This window comes from Neodiprion lecontei, chromosome 3, assembly GCF_021901455.1.
Source record: "Neodiprion lecontei isolate iyNeoLeco1 chromosome 3, iyNeoLeco1.1, whole genome shotgun sequence".
Taxonomy (NCBI): domain Eukaryota; kingdom Metazoa; phylum Arthropoda; class Insecta; order Hymenoptera; family Diprionidae; genus Neodiprion; species Neodiprion lecontei.
In genome coordinates, this window is record NC_060262.1 from 22,521,032 (window position 1) to 22,535,040 (window position 14,009).

The following is a 14,009-nucleotide window of genomic DNA, read 5'->3' on the forward strand; positions in this document are numbered from 1 at the left end:
TCCGTTGAATTATCAGCTTTAACGTTGCCGTTTAATATAAAGAGCAAAAAATATACGCTGTTTTTTTTTTTTTTTTTTAGAGAAAATTTTTTAATTACTCATTTGTCTTTACTCTGTTTTTTTTCTTACTTGTTTTCATTATCGAATATTTTTGTCTGAGTGCATCTTTAAAAATGCGTTTTACTACGATTGCAATTCTGCTTTCAATTTGGTCGAAACTTGAATTTCAATAAATATAGAATTTGTACTTTAATGTGGTTTAAAAATTAACTGTTAACTCTTCTTATGCTTCTTCATCTAAGTTTTATACTATACACATGGCACACGAATTTATAATAAATTGTAGCTCAAACCCGTCAACAGGAGCTAAAATTTTATCGGAATAAAAAAAAAAATAAATACTTTCTATTATTGTCAAACTGTTAGACAAAAATCGTTTTCTCAATGAAAATAAAAAAAAAAATCTGAAATGTCAGCGTGGCCTTGACCTCGAGGTCGTATGAGTGTTGACGAAAAATTTTAAGCTTATGTACCATTATATACTGATATAAGTAGATTCATTAAACGTGTGACAAAATACAATCAGAAATATTTCAGAGATATTATTATAATATATCCAAATTTCAGCGTATTAGATTAGAGCCAAAAAGGCTACAAATAATAATGATACGAAATAGATGGAACAAGAACGGAAAATGCAAACACTGGAGAGTGCTGCGCCTAACAAATTTATTGAAAATGTCGAAAATTTGGTTCCGATCATATCGTTAAATCCAATAATCATGATGATCGCTGTACGGGAGAAAAAAAAAAACGCGCGACAATGATGAATTATGGAAATTAACAGTTCATATAATTTTTTCTGTACAGCCAGAAATACAGAAGTGATGAGTTTTGTCTTTATTGCAAAGCTGTTACACTCGGGAGCAATGAAAAATCGACAAAAATGGAGATAAAATACATGAAAAACTTCTTTACGAAAGTCTGATCCAAGGAACACTAATTATCACTGAACAGCTCTTGATACATGTACATGTCTATCAATGTGGATATGATTTAGAAATGTGCAGATAAATAAGTGAGAAGAAAATAGATTTACATTGACGTTGGGGACCAAAAATTCATTTCTCTCAACTCTGAAGGTTTTGCTTGAAATACATTTGTGTAAACGTTTTTGTTACTCGATGGCGCGGCAGTGTCAGTTTTCGGTATATACGTCAGGTTCTGCGACGAGATTGACTTCTTACGATTAAGATTTCTCAGGATTGGTGAAGCGACGTCTTCTGATTCATCTTCTTCCTCGATTTTAGTGACTACAGTTTCTCGCTGTTGACCCAAGATGCTAGCCAGAATCCAGCCTCCCTGATATTTCTCCTTGTCAGGCAGGTACGCTCCAGTGAAAAAGCGATTTGATTGCATCAACTTTCGTCGTTGCTTGGGAGAATTATCGGGTGTCGATGCGGGCGACGTCAGCGGAGTAGCAGGCAAGGATTTGCTTTCTTTTCTCGATGAGCATTGTGCAGATTCTTGAATCTGATTCGTTTCGATGGAAAAACCCTTGGTCACTTTTCCTGACATCATTTGATTAGCTACGTGGACAATCGATTTACCGCAGAGTGCTGACTGACCATGAAAACCATCGTCGATACCCTGAGATTTCACTTTCCCAACATAAGTTGACTTCGGTGGTTTTGGTTCTGTGGCGAAAATGAAAAAAGAATTCATTTTGGATTGATGAATTTTGCATATTTATTTTCGTTTGTGGAAAACAGTTGGACTTCGTAGATGTATCTACAAAGAAAGTAAGTATTCAACATTTCTTGATTTTCTAGGGTAACAATGATTTTTAAGGCATATTTTGTTTAGCATATTTTGCATTTGAAATTCGGTAAACTGCAATTATAAAACAAGACAACACATTTATATTTTGTTAACTCGACTACTTCAGTCATAAATTTGTGAAATCATAATGTTCGAAAAATGTTTCTTTCTGTTAACGTTAATGATTTTGACTTAACTAAATGAAATACTTCAGCTTGAAGGCAATTACTCGATACCATAAAAGTGTGTATTAATAGAGCTATAGGAATCGGTAAAATATAAATCGTGAAATAGCCTACCACGTTTCGTCGAAACAATTGTAACCATAATGCCCTCTGAGATACGATAAAGGGCACCTTCCAGCCCTTGATTGTAAGATTTGACTATATCATAGAGCATTTTATTTCAAGTTAGAGAAGCTTTCATTTAATAAAAAAACAAAAGCAGAAAACTAATATCACAGCACGGTTAAATTTCAGTCTTACAAAATAAAGTAGACAAAAAAAGTAAAACTACGAAAACATCACGTTTATAGTAGCGCGACAGTTGGTGGCCTTCGAGACCAAACTACTCGTTCGAGAGTAAGTTTAAAACTGATTTTATGAGGGCTCGCAACTCTGTTATATATAAGCGGTTTGTTTGATAATGAGTAATTATTGATACAGTATCATGCTGGAAGTGTAGACACGTTATGAACTGGCCCCAGAAAATTTGCTAGTCACATGTAAGTACAGTTGTGTAAGTAAGCTATCTACTATTTAAGATATTTGTACACTATGAATAGAATATTTGTCAATATATTGAATAAATGTCAGTACATAATCACGTCAGAACTTGTTATGACCAACTTATTTTTAAAATGTTTGATTTAGCAGCAGGTGGTTGAACTAACAGCAGATGGCAAGTTATAATAATGTTTGCAGAAACAATCAGTGGCTATAAACATCTCGAGTCAGTCACAGCCTCTGACGTCATTCTAATGTTGCAAAATAGCGATATTTTTCAAAATCTTTCCTTACGTAAACGTAGATAACTTCAGCCTAGTAATTTTGAATTACTGCAAAGAGGAAACACTGTTGTGAGATATGACTGTTTGGCAGGTAATAATTCGTGTACGAATTCTTGGGCATTGATATTTTGGCAGATCGAAATGCAGGGTTCTGGATAGGAAGTAATTGATTTTAAAGTTAAAACTCGATAACATAAATGACGATAAGTTCCAAGAAATTTGAAAAAAGTACCTTGGACTACATCAATTGGTAACAAGACCAAATGTTATTTCATGCATATTATTACTTTCTCTGTTAACTTTTAGACCGCCAGGATTTAATAAGCTTTAATCCCCTTAGAAAGTCCTAAAATGTTGTGCCTATATCTTATATATGAGGCGTTCTCCACCTCTACCAAACATTTCTGAAACAAGGATATTAAAAAATCTAAAAAATTCACAGATAGTACCTTCAAGTAGTACTGCTTTATAACCAATTATGGAATAGATCTGAGGTTAAAAAAAAAGTGGCTGAGTTGCTGGAAAACAGCCCTCTGACACTCGCGTACTTTGATTTCGTTATGATGTGATAATGGCGTGAAGAAACATTTTTGCTCACGGTGGTTCATTGTTTGGGTTGTCCCATTCGACACATTTGTTTAATTGAGTTAATTCTCCTTAGAGCAAATTACAACTAGCGCTGCGTAGTGTCGTCATTACGTAAATCCGAGCTTGAATGAAGTCTCGGAGGTCTGGTGGAGAACACCTCATACAACATATACGAAGTTCAGATCACACGTAGAAACTATATTTGGTCATTGCAACGGCCTAATTGTTAAATTCATGGAGTTCTCAGTGATTTTCAATAATCTTGTACCATGTGCATGTGCATCATAGGGTGAAAGTGCAACTTGACCTGTGGAATTTTTTTAATCAATTCGACATCAGTATATAACTCGTTGCTCAATATAACAAAATGTAGTTCTAATAAATGAATTTAAGATAAGTTTCTGAATTTCCATCTCGTTTTATTTCACAAATACTTGGGTTATGTTCAGTAAAGCCAATCAGCATGCATATGAAATCAACTGTAATTCAATGTATAAAGACGCCGATTCAATACAAGGTTGAGGTTTTAAGATCAATGTAATAAAACATTGAAATTGAATAATTAATCAAACTTTGCAAGTTCAGAATTACTTTCTAGGGGTTGTGTTTGTAAAGTAATGTTAAAACGGCAACCTCGTAAGTTGGTAACTTTAACGTAACGAAACACGATAAAAATCCTCGATTTTGCAAACTCAAAATGACTGCGAAGCAGTTGAATTCGCGAATGGCGTTTCATTTGCTTTATAACTTTTTACTGCATTTCAGAGTACGTTTAGAATACGTCAATATCGTGAAATAAAAATTTTCCCGAAAAGCTAACAATACACGGATGTTACAAATTTAAATTTAATGTCGTAGGAAATGAAAAATTTTGATTTACCTTTCTGTGCAGCATTTGGTATGAAGGGTTGGCAAGGCAACGGGTGTTTGCTGAAATCAATTTCCTTGACCTCCTTGAAGTCAGGAGGTTGAGGTTGAGATGATGTCACCTGTGTGGCCGCCGTGATGGTTTTATTTTCGTTAAGAACCTGGCTAATAGCTGTGAATCCCTCCTCTGCAGGCTTTTTCTCTTCCTTTTTAGGATACCGTACGTAAAAGAAGCTGTCGTCGTAACTAGGTGGACTGAAGGCAGATTCGTCAAAGTCAAATCTGAAAAACAAAAATATCTAATTATTAAAGCAATTTGAATTCATAACTAATTTTACACAAACTTAAGCAAACAATATCCCACTTTTGTCCACGTGATTGGTGGCAATTGTTGCCAAAACCAAAGGATCACTATGTAAGAAGTAAATAATTTTAGTTTTTCTCAATTGCGAATTGACATCAGAAAATTAAAAAATTAAAACTATGGTTCAATCAGGACAAAGTCTTCTCTCTACTATACAGACAAAAACAGTGGGCTGAGTTTATTGTATTCTACAGTTTGCGATAAGAAATGACTGAATGTTTGAAAACAAGGTGAAGTCACAAGCTCGATTATCTACAGAGATCGATGTAGATAGCAATACCTACTATGGTCAGTCTCCAAAATACATCGATTACAATCTGATCAAGTTGGATAATCGCTTCGTTTCAAATTGTATGTGAGTATTCTTTTTACACGCTGTAGGTATTTTAACATTTCATATTTGTCATTTTATAAAAACAATACGATTTTTGTATATTATGACGACCAACACAAATAGTTTACACTGCACCTAACACTCGAAATGCTTTGTATTATCCAACACAAGTCACTGTTGTGAGAAATGAGTGAGCAGAGTTTGAAAGTACCTTAGTTAAAAATAAACCCTGGCAGTCCCGTGATACTAATGCACGCCAATTCTCACACATCTATTTCTGCCAACATCATGATTACACGCAACAAACACAATCGTAATATTTTGACCAGCTGCTATTTCACTCGCAGCTCGGTTGAAAATTTGCCAATATTGAAACAACAAATTTCAATGAACTCTCACGACCTGATAAGCAAATTCTGTTTAATCGTAAGTGGCAAAACTAAATAAGAAGTAAAACGTAATTATGTGTTGTGTGCATAATGTGTATAACGTTTCGAAACAGCTGACAATGAATCACAGTTAGGTATAGAATACTTGATAACGGAAAGCAAACATCACTTTGTTTCCCTAATCACGTGTAGCCAATTACTTTATTGGTAATTTCCATGGACAAGGTTAGCAAGATATCTTATTTGTGCGCGTAACATATTGTGCGTGAAGGGAAAATTTTAGTCACAATCAAGCAGAGTGTAAACAAACTTCTGCATGAATTAGCATCAATCCCGAGTAGCTTGATAGCGAATTAACATTAATTTCATTCCCTGGCATCAAGTACTATAAGACTTAGCAAACTATTGTCATTTCCCCGAATCAGTTGTCATGAAAAAAAAAAAAAAATACATTTGCTCGATACCTTTCATTAAGGTCTAGAGAAATTTCACTACGGCAACAACGCGATAGATAAGATGTACATTTGACTGTCCATGTATGGATTAAACATAATAATTATTCTTTTTTCTTATCGTTTAATAAGAAAACAATCACATGCTCTGATTAAGGTACAGTGGGTAGATATGACAAGGTTAAAGTTAGTAACAGTAACGTGATGAAGCATTGAAGAAAAAATTAGTAGTTTGCAGCTGTGTAATGACTTTGAAAAAATTGAGTTTGCAAACCATGAGTATGTGTGTCCCACTCAATCACGATTTTCCAAATTTTAGACAAACTTAAAATTGCGAAATAATTAGTTTACCTGACATTTCAATGTTACATCAATATTATTTTGACTTCGTCCTCATTAAATATTAGTGATGGAGGTTTACATTTATAGATTGATTTTATCTACTTCAATGACAAGATTATGTGAAATAGAATTTTCTTGTTTAATCTTTGATGAATTTTTGTTTAATTTTCGGGAAATCGTTAGTTATAAAAATGAGAAAATATTGGAATTTTTTTCTGAATAGATTATGAAATCACATTGTATTTTCAAAGATATTTTGGCTTATTCTACATTGGATGCAAGAAATTAAAGTTAGTAATGTTCATGTAACAAAAATCTCGAATAATCAGTATTTTGCAACTGTAGAATTAATTGTAGAGATTGCAGTTGCAGAATGAGTATATCTTATTTTCTTTAAATCGTGATATATTGTTTACTGCATTTCCGATCATTTTAAAGTTGCAAAACAGCGATGTTTTGAGAAAATACAAGGTCGAAGTTCATTATGTTACTGTAGCTTAAGTGGCATTCACAAGAAAAATCTGTGTGTTGCAACGTTAGTATTATATGAAATTCAATTAATCATAATAAAGTAAAATATATGCATACTTGCAAACTCAACTCCTTCAAATACCAATTAATAAAGAATACGAGTAACAAAATTAGTGATGTTAAACATATTTCGTTACAGTAATTAAATATTACCAACTTCAACCTCAATGGAAAATAATTAATTGCACTAGCGTTGTAAACTTCAACCTCGCTTATATACTAGATAATGTATCTTACCAAATTTTCAAGCAAGTCAAAAGTATTATGATTGTATGGAAAGGTACATTTTTTTTTTTTAAATGTGTTTTACCAATAATCGCATCCAGGTATAAAGCATTGATACTAAAGCCATTATTCAGTGAAAAAATCATCTCTATTCATTCCGAATGAAATATGCCGGAATTTTGCGAAACAAACACATTAAGACAAATGTTGGACGTAATGAACATAATGTAAATGTAATGATTTTGTCTTAACTGGTGTTAATTTTGTAATATTTCGTTTAAAATAACACACCTTACATCCATTTTGTTCTTCATCCACTGCGGCAAGGATAACCCTCCTCCAAGAGAACGGTCTGGTTGGCTTGATGAGCCCATGGTGGTGTATATTATCCCCAAAATTTTGTCGAATTTGGTTTTTGTTTAAGAAAAGCAAACAAGTCGATGTAAAGAAATTACTATGAAAGCAATACGTGGCTTAGACGGTAAACTAGTCGAACTGTTTCTTAGTCACTGTAACTGTAGAGATCTAGCTGAAGTGATTCTTATTGTATTTTTTCAGAAAGCTTTTCTCGTGAACGAGACACGGTGGTGTACAAATTGATTTGTGTACAAATGTGCCTTTGATGGCTTCAGTACCGGAATGTATAGAAAAAAGTGTTCTATACCTAAGAATACGACCCTACCACCATTCTACTGATCTGAAACATAAAATGTAGAAGAAACGTTTAGATTTGTACAATTTCGAAGAATCTATGAAGAATATTTCAAATTTATGCAGCATATTTCATTCCAAAAGAACAGTATTCTAACATTTTCTCAAAATACTGTTGATGCATTTCAATGACCAGAATTTAAATGATATGACTTGGTGAAAGTAGATGTACTAAAAATGAAAAATGAAAAATCATGTGATAGAATAATAATCAGGTTTGAAACTAATCCTTTAAAACCTCCGTAAAACATAATTATCATTTATGAACCCTGATAGTCATATCAGACACAGGACAGCTGAGCCTGTTGTTTGTCCAACTAGATCTTTGATTTGACGAGTCATTTTTTTCGTCATACCAGAAATGAGATCAAAATTAATTAACAGGTCTGTCTACTATACATAAAATTTGATAATTATGAGCAATAACATTTACAAGGGGACACTACACCAATGACATTTTTACAATTATTCATAATTATTGTACTGAAAGGAGAGGAATCGTATAACTATTCCCCAAAGCCATCCGTAATTGCACAGAAGATTTCTGCAGAATTTGACAAAGGCTGGCAGCTTTTGTATGAAAAGTTAATTCATCACAAATATCATTGGTTAAGAATTGGTATTTTCAACAATAGCTCGACTTTTCAAGTGAGAGGTAAGCGAAAGCAAGCTCCGCGTTTGTCAGTGAAAATCATGAAATACTTGTTGATTAACATAAATTTGATCAAATCCACCCGTAAATTACGTGGGCAGTTGTATAAAAGAAAAAGTAAAAAAGTTACGGCAGGTTTCAAATCTGTTATTAACCGTTTAATGTACATAACACGCTCAAGTCGCTCACAGTATTTCGAAAATCGATAAGTATGAAAAATTACAAAAATGGCAATAGTGTGGTGTCCCCTTGTTAGTATGAGATACAGTAAGAAAAACATGTAAACATATAAAACTATTACATGGATAACCTCGGCTAACCTTCAGCTGTTAAATCAGGTTGAACAGGTGATGTGTATTAATGATGCAATAACGTTTGACGCAAGCTAGATATGAAATTCAATTACTATATACCAGTAGGTAAAAAAATTTTACAACTCTGGATTATATCAGGTGACAAAGAGAATGTGAAATATTTTATAAACAGGAATGTATTGTTAAATTTTGGTATCTCGTTTTAGAACTAACACTTTTCAAATTATCTACCTAATGACCCTGTATTAGAGCATTTATAGTCCAATATGATATGAATCGGATCTAATACTTCTTTTTTTGTAAAGGTATTTGTCCTTTGTTTTTGTGCAGCTGGGACTTAAATTTTGAGCATTTAAAAATCTTTCAATAGCCGTAGTAACAAACTGTAGGATTTAGATAATGAGAGGGCATAATTTTTGCAAACAGCGAAAAGCAATTTTGTCTGACATCATGACGTTTGTCGTAACGTATATTGTGTCTCTCTGCATATCACCTATTCACGTTTGCGCGTACAATGTATGCATAGGTATAAAACACAATACATTCACAGTTAATATGCATCATGAACATAACGACATTACGTCAAAGCCGTTTATCAAATTTCCAGTTAGAATCGTACACGGCCTATTTCGCCCGTTTCATGGAGCAGAACATTTCTTTCCCGAATGCCAAATTTGTTTCTGGAATTGAGTGGCTACATAAACAGAGGTTCTCGAAACGGGAAGACAAAAACTACATCAACTACGACTTGAATTCAATTTCCGATCAAGGTTGATATTTTTGGGTTTTTGTATAATCTTCCTATTGGAAGTTGCCACTTAGAGTTGATGGTTATTGTAAGAAGGGAAGACAAAAGACGATGTGGCGTACGGGGACGCGTACAAGCTTTCCCAAATTTCAAAATAATCTTTGCACAGAAGGAATTCGCGCATAGGATTATGAGGTGTTGTCTAACGAGTGACACTTACCCTACTTTTTCTGCATGTGGTCGATTTTTTAACAACGAGAACACCCATAATTGCGAACAATATAATAATACTTCAAAGCACAACTCGTGAGAGGACGAGCTGCAACTTACAAGCAATGGCCGACCAAGCGACGTCGTATACGTATATCTACACCTTGGTCACGACCTTGGTATACCTTGATCGTACGTGACGTATGCGCACTCTGGACGTCAGCCAGGTTTGCCACAATAGTCTGCTACCACGGAAATATAGGATGCGTTCCGAAATTTCTTATAGTACTGGCACATGGCACAGCCGTGATGTCACGCACCGAGGTAGCATTTCATGCGCCGTCAGATCATGCAAGATCTTGATCGGCAGCGCCATGCGGCAGAATAATGCAGCGGTGGTATCCACTTCAAGAATCATTTAGTAAAAATAAAGTTCAGATGCTTCATAGCTGGTGCTCCGGGTTGATACCTTGGAGGTATTCCAAGAGTTTGAAGAAGATCCTGAAAGACAACGATCTCTAGTAAGCATTATAGTTTTATCATATCACCCGATAGTGTATTTTTTCTCGGGTGGTAACTAATTTCAGTGATATTTATTGCAAGTTTAAAAACGAGTGATATGGATTTCAGAGACACTATCTTATTAACGTTGGTGGTGTCACAGCTAGAGATGCTCTCAACCAATTTCTGAAGGAAGCCATGACGGATAGCCTGACACAAAAATTCTCTTGGACTGGAAAGTCTGTTTCAGATAAAGAGAATCTCCGACCGTTATTTAATACCTGTATCGGAAAGGTATTTTTTGGTGTGTATGACTAAGATTATCGTTATTGACTAATAATACGTTACCCTATATTCAATGCAATGTTTCGATGATTGTTTACGCAGATGCCTTACGTGAGTGTTGAACAATACCACAGCCACATGATCGTACAGAATTTGCGAGACTGATGCAAGAGGCAATTCGGGGCGCACAAAAAAGATTGCAGGATGCAAAACGACGTTCCATTCGCTCTGTCCATGTGGAGGGTCGCAGACAAAAATATATGGCTGAAATGGCTCATCGTTACGAGGTTGAACACCCAGGACAATGACACTGCGGAATAAGAGACCCACAATTTGCCTATTAAAGATCCTACGTGTATTCAAACATACGTACCTATGTACTTTGTTTGACTAAGAAATATTTTAGTACGTATAGCTGTGATGTTAGTTTTTATGTTTATGCTCAAGCATAGTATTTATAATTGGTACTGCAGCTGTGATATCCACAAGTGACATGTAACTATATGTTTTCCAATGAAACATTATACCTATATCAACAAATGCGGCGGGTTTGTACTAACATAGCTAACATTTAGATACTGTAGACGCTTTTGGTATCTGGTATAAATTTTAGTCTTCTGACATTTATATAAAGTATTAATTTTTATTTTTTGATTTCAAACACTTCATTATTATCTACTGTTCTACTCATTTGATATCAGTTTATCAATACTATTATAAACTGTAGTTAATAATTTTAAGCTACAATGTATAAAAATGTAACTAAAGACATATTTATATTAATAACTGTACAACAGTAGAAGAGACCCTCTCTTCTAGTCTTGTTGTAGACATAGATTTGTGAGTCAGTGTTTTTCTTGTTCATTTTTGCTCGCGAGTAACTGTAACACGTTTATAACTAATTATCTTTAAGTAAAAGTAAAAAATATGCAGACTTATATTATACCTATATATGTATATGGGTGTAATATATCATATATTTTACTATAGCCGCATATTAATAATATGAAACATAAATATTAATATAATTATATAGTATAACGATTATAGTCAACGAATGACCTGCCATGTTCTGTGATTTTGAACTTTATATTTGAAATAAATGAGAAAATCTCGCAATAAATAGTTTTCTTCTTTTTTAGTTTTTTAGTTTTCTTCTTTTCAGTTTTTTTTTTTGCCGATGAGAACCTGTGCATTCTGCTCTTCGTGAATGCCGGCAGACCAGATAGTGGTCTGCCGGCAGAGCCATGCACGCGCCTCGTGACAACCATAACGTGAACTTGAGACAGAATGCTACCTGGGAGCACTCAGTCTATCTTTATAAGTCTATGGCACTTGTGGGTTTTGGTGTGACAACCGAAAATCGTCCTGCGCTTGCGCCCCCTGAGATGATCCAATGACAGAGTTGGAAACTTATTGCAGAGCATTATTTATACCGGCACTATTCAAAATCGCAAAAATTTTCGCCAAAAATGCAAAGGGGTTAGCCTTACTTTTTCTTCATTTTTGAAGCCGAAAATTTTTGGTCTCGGATTCGATTCAAATGACCCTTACCTGAATAATTGGACCCTCAGGAACTACGAAAACGCAGCGAAAGGAGCGTGAGATCAACAGGAGAGAAATGGCGAACGAAAAAGTACCTGCTGAAAAATTTCGAGAACACAGGTTTTCGTTTTTAAATTGTAACTTTGGACGCGCCGATCGGAGCGTATTGGAACTGCGCCCTATCGATTGCTCTCGCAAAATCACGTCCGAATAGTGCATGGAAGAATTTATTCCAGCACTTTTCAGAATCGCAAAAATTTTCGCCAAAAATGCGCGAAGGAGTTAGCCTTACTTTATCTTCATTTTTTCAGCAGAACATTTTTTGTTTCGGATTCGATTCAAATGACCCGTACCTGACTTATTGGACCCTCAGGAACTCAGAAGACGCAGCGAAAACAGCATAGTGGTTTGAAGACCTGGAGAGGTGATACAGAGAGAAAGAACGAAGCTTCTTAAAATTTCTAGTACATTTTAACACATAGGTATTTGAGAAGTACGAGAACAATTTCTTATCATCCAACTGTTGCAGAACGGCAGCCTGATCAGTTGACCCGTTAACTGAACAATATATCTTTAGTCAACATCTGACTATCGAAGGGCCTGGCCGCTTGAGTCTGGAATCGACAGCAAAGATGAAGTTCGTATTTCTTGTATGTAATGTGAGATCTGCAATCATTATACATCATATATCATCGTAAGTCATACATCATACATCATACATCATACATCATACATCATCATACATAGTATCAAAGTTCGAATCCATAGTTTTGATGTCGGAAGTTCAGAAAGTGACGTCACCAATTCAAAATCAGCTAGCCGAATTCCTCAGTCTGGAAACAACCGCGCAGTAGAGCGGACGGAAGAGAGTCGCGCTCCGCAAATTTCGAGTACCAGGTTCTCAGCCTCCCGGATCCCGCGCTTCGGGTCAGCTACGTATTTCGAGTACCGGGTTCTCAACCTCCCGGACCCCGCGCTTCGGGTCCGCTACGCGGTGAAACTCGACTTCCAGGATAAGCGCTCCGTGGTTCCTGGTTCATGTTTACAATAAATTATTTCGATTCGTTTTTCGCGCAACCCCAAATTCGGTAGCTGTCAGTCCGCTAATAAAATTTCTCGACTTCCAGGATAAGCGCTCCGTGGTTCCTGGTTTATGTTTACAATAAATTATTTCAATTCGTTTTTCGCGCAACCCCAAATTCGGTAGCTGTCAGTCCGCTAATAAAATTTCTCGACTTCCAGGATAAGCGCTCCGTGGTTCCTGGTTCATGTTTATAATAAATTATTTTAATTCGTTTTTCGCGCAACCCCAAATTCGGTAGCTGTCAGTCCGGTAATAAGATTTCTCGACTTCCAGGATAAGCGCTCCGTGGTTCCTGGTTCATGTTTACAATAAATTATTTCAATTCGTTTTTCGCGCAACCCCGAATTCGGTAGCTGTCAGTCCGCTAATAAAATTTCTCGACTTCCAGGATAAGCGCTCCGTGGTTCCTGGTTCATGTTTACAATAAATTATTTCAATTCGTTTTTCGCGCAACCCCAAATTCGGTAGCTGTCAGTCCGCTAATAAAATTTCTCGACTTCCAGGATAAGCGCTCCGTGGCTCCTCGTTCATGTTTACAATAAATTATTTCAATTCGTTTTTCGCGCAACCCCAAATTCGGTAGCTGTCAGTCCGCTAATAAAATTTCTCGACTTCCAGGATAAGCGCTCCGTGGTTCCTGGTTCATGTTTACAATAAATTATTTCAATTCGTTTTTCGCGCAACCCCAAATTCGGTAGCTGTCAGTCCGCTAATAAAATTTCTCGACTTCCAGGATAAGCGCTCCGTGGCTCCTCGTTCATGTTTACAATAAATTATTTCAATTCGTTTTTCGCGCAACCCCAAATTCGGTAGCTGTCAGTCCGCTAATAAAATTTCTCGACTTCCAGGATAAGCGCTCCGTGGTTCCTGGTTCATGTTTACAATAAATTATTTCAATTCGTTTTTCGCGCAAGCCCATATTTAGTAGCTGTCAGTCCGCTAATAAAATTTCTCGACTTCCAGGATAAGCGCTCCGTGGTTCCTGGTTCATGTTTACAATAAATTATTTCAATTCGTTTTTCGCGCAAGCCCATATT

The 14,009-nt window shown here is 35.5% G+C and overlaps 1 protein-coding gene and 1 long non-coding RNA gene across 2 annotated transcripts; one reads left to right on the forward strand and one right to left on the reverse strand.

The window, feature by feature from the left end:
• Positions 1 to 24: 24 nt before the first annotated feature.
• LOC107225618 lies at positions 25 to 9,719 on the reverse strand. Its single transcript, XM_015666143.2, has 4 exons — positions 9,568 to 9,719; positions 7,214 to 7,619; positions 4,299 to 4,567; positions 25 to 1,697 (listed from the first exon to the last, which is right to left on the reverse strand). The coding sequence occupies exons 2-4, from the start codon at positions 7,294 to 7,296 to the stop codon at positions 1,096 to 1,098; spliced, it is 954 nt and encodes a 317-aa protein (XP_015521629.1). The 5' UTR covers positions 7,297 to 7,619; positions 9,568 to 9,719; the 3' UTR covers positions 25 to 1,095.
• A 252-nt stretch (positions 9,720 to 9,971) lies between these two features.
• Positions 9,972 to 11,397, forward strand: LOC124293681. The gene is made up of 3 exons (XR_006903560.1): positions 9,972 to 10,078; positions 10,188 to 10,362; positions 10,446 to 11,397. It is a non-coding gene; the product is annotated as an uncharacterized LOC124293681 (long non-coding RNA).
• Positions 11,398 to 14,009: the final 2,612 nt, after the last annotated feature.

What these genes read in the sequence shown, in the direction of transcription:
- LOC107225618 (XM_015666143.2), bottom strand. Translation starts at nt 7,296, where the DNA reads ATGGGCTCATCAAGCCAACCAGACCGTTCTCTTGGAGGAGGGTTATCC. An exon ending in AAGAACAAAATGGATGTAAG is followed by an intron (nt 4,568 to 7,213) that starts GTGTGTTATTTT and finishes TTTGTTTTTCAG; the next exon opens with ATTTGACTTTGACGAATCTG. An exon ending in ACCAAATGCTGCACAGAAAG is followed by an intron (nt 1,698 to 4,298) that starts GTAAATCAAAAT and finishes TTTTCGCCACAG; the next exon opens with AACCAAAACCACCGAAGTCA.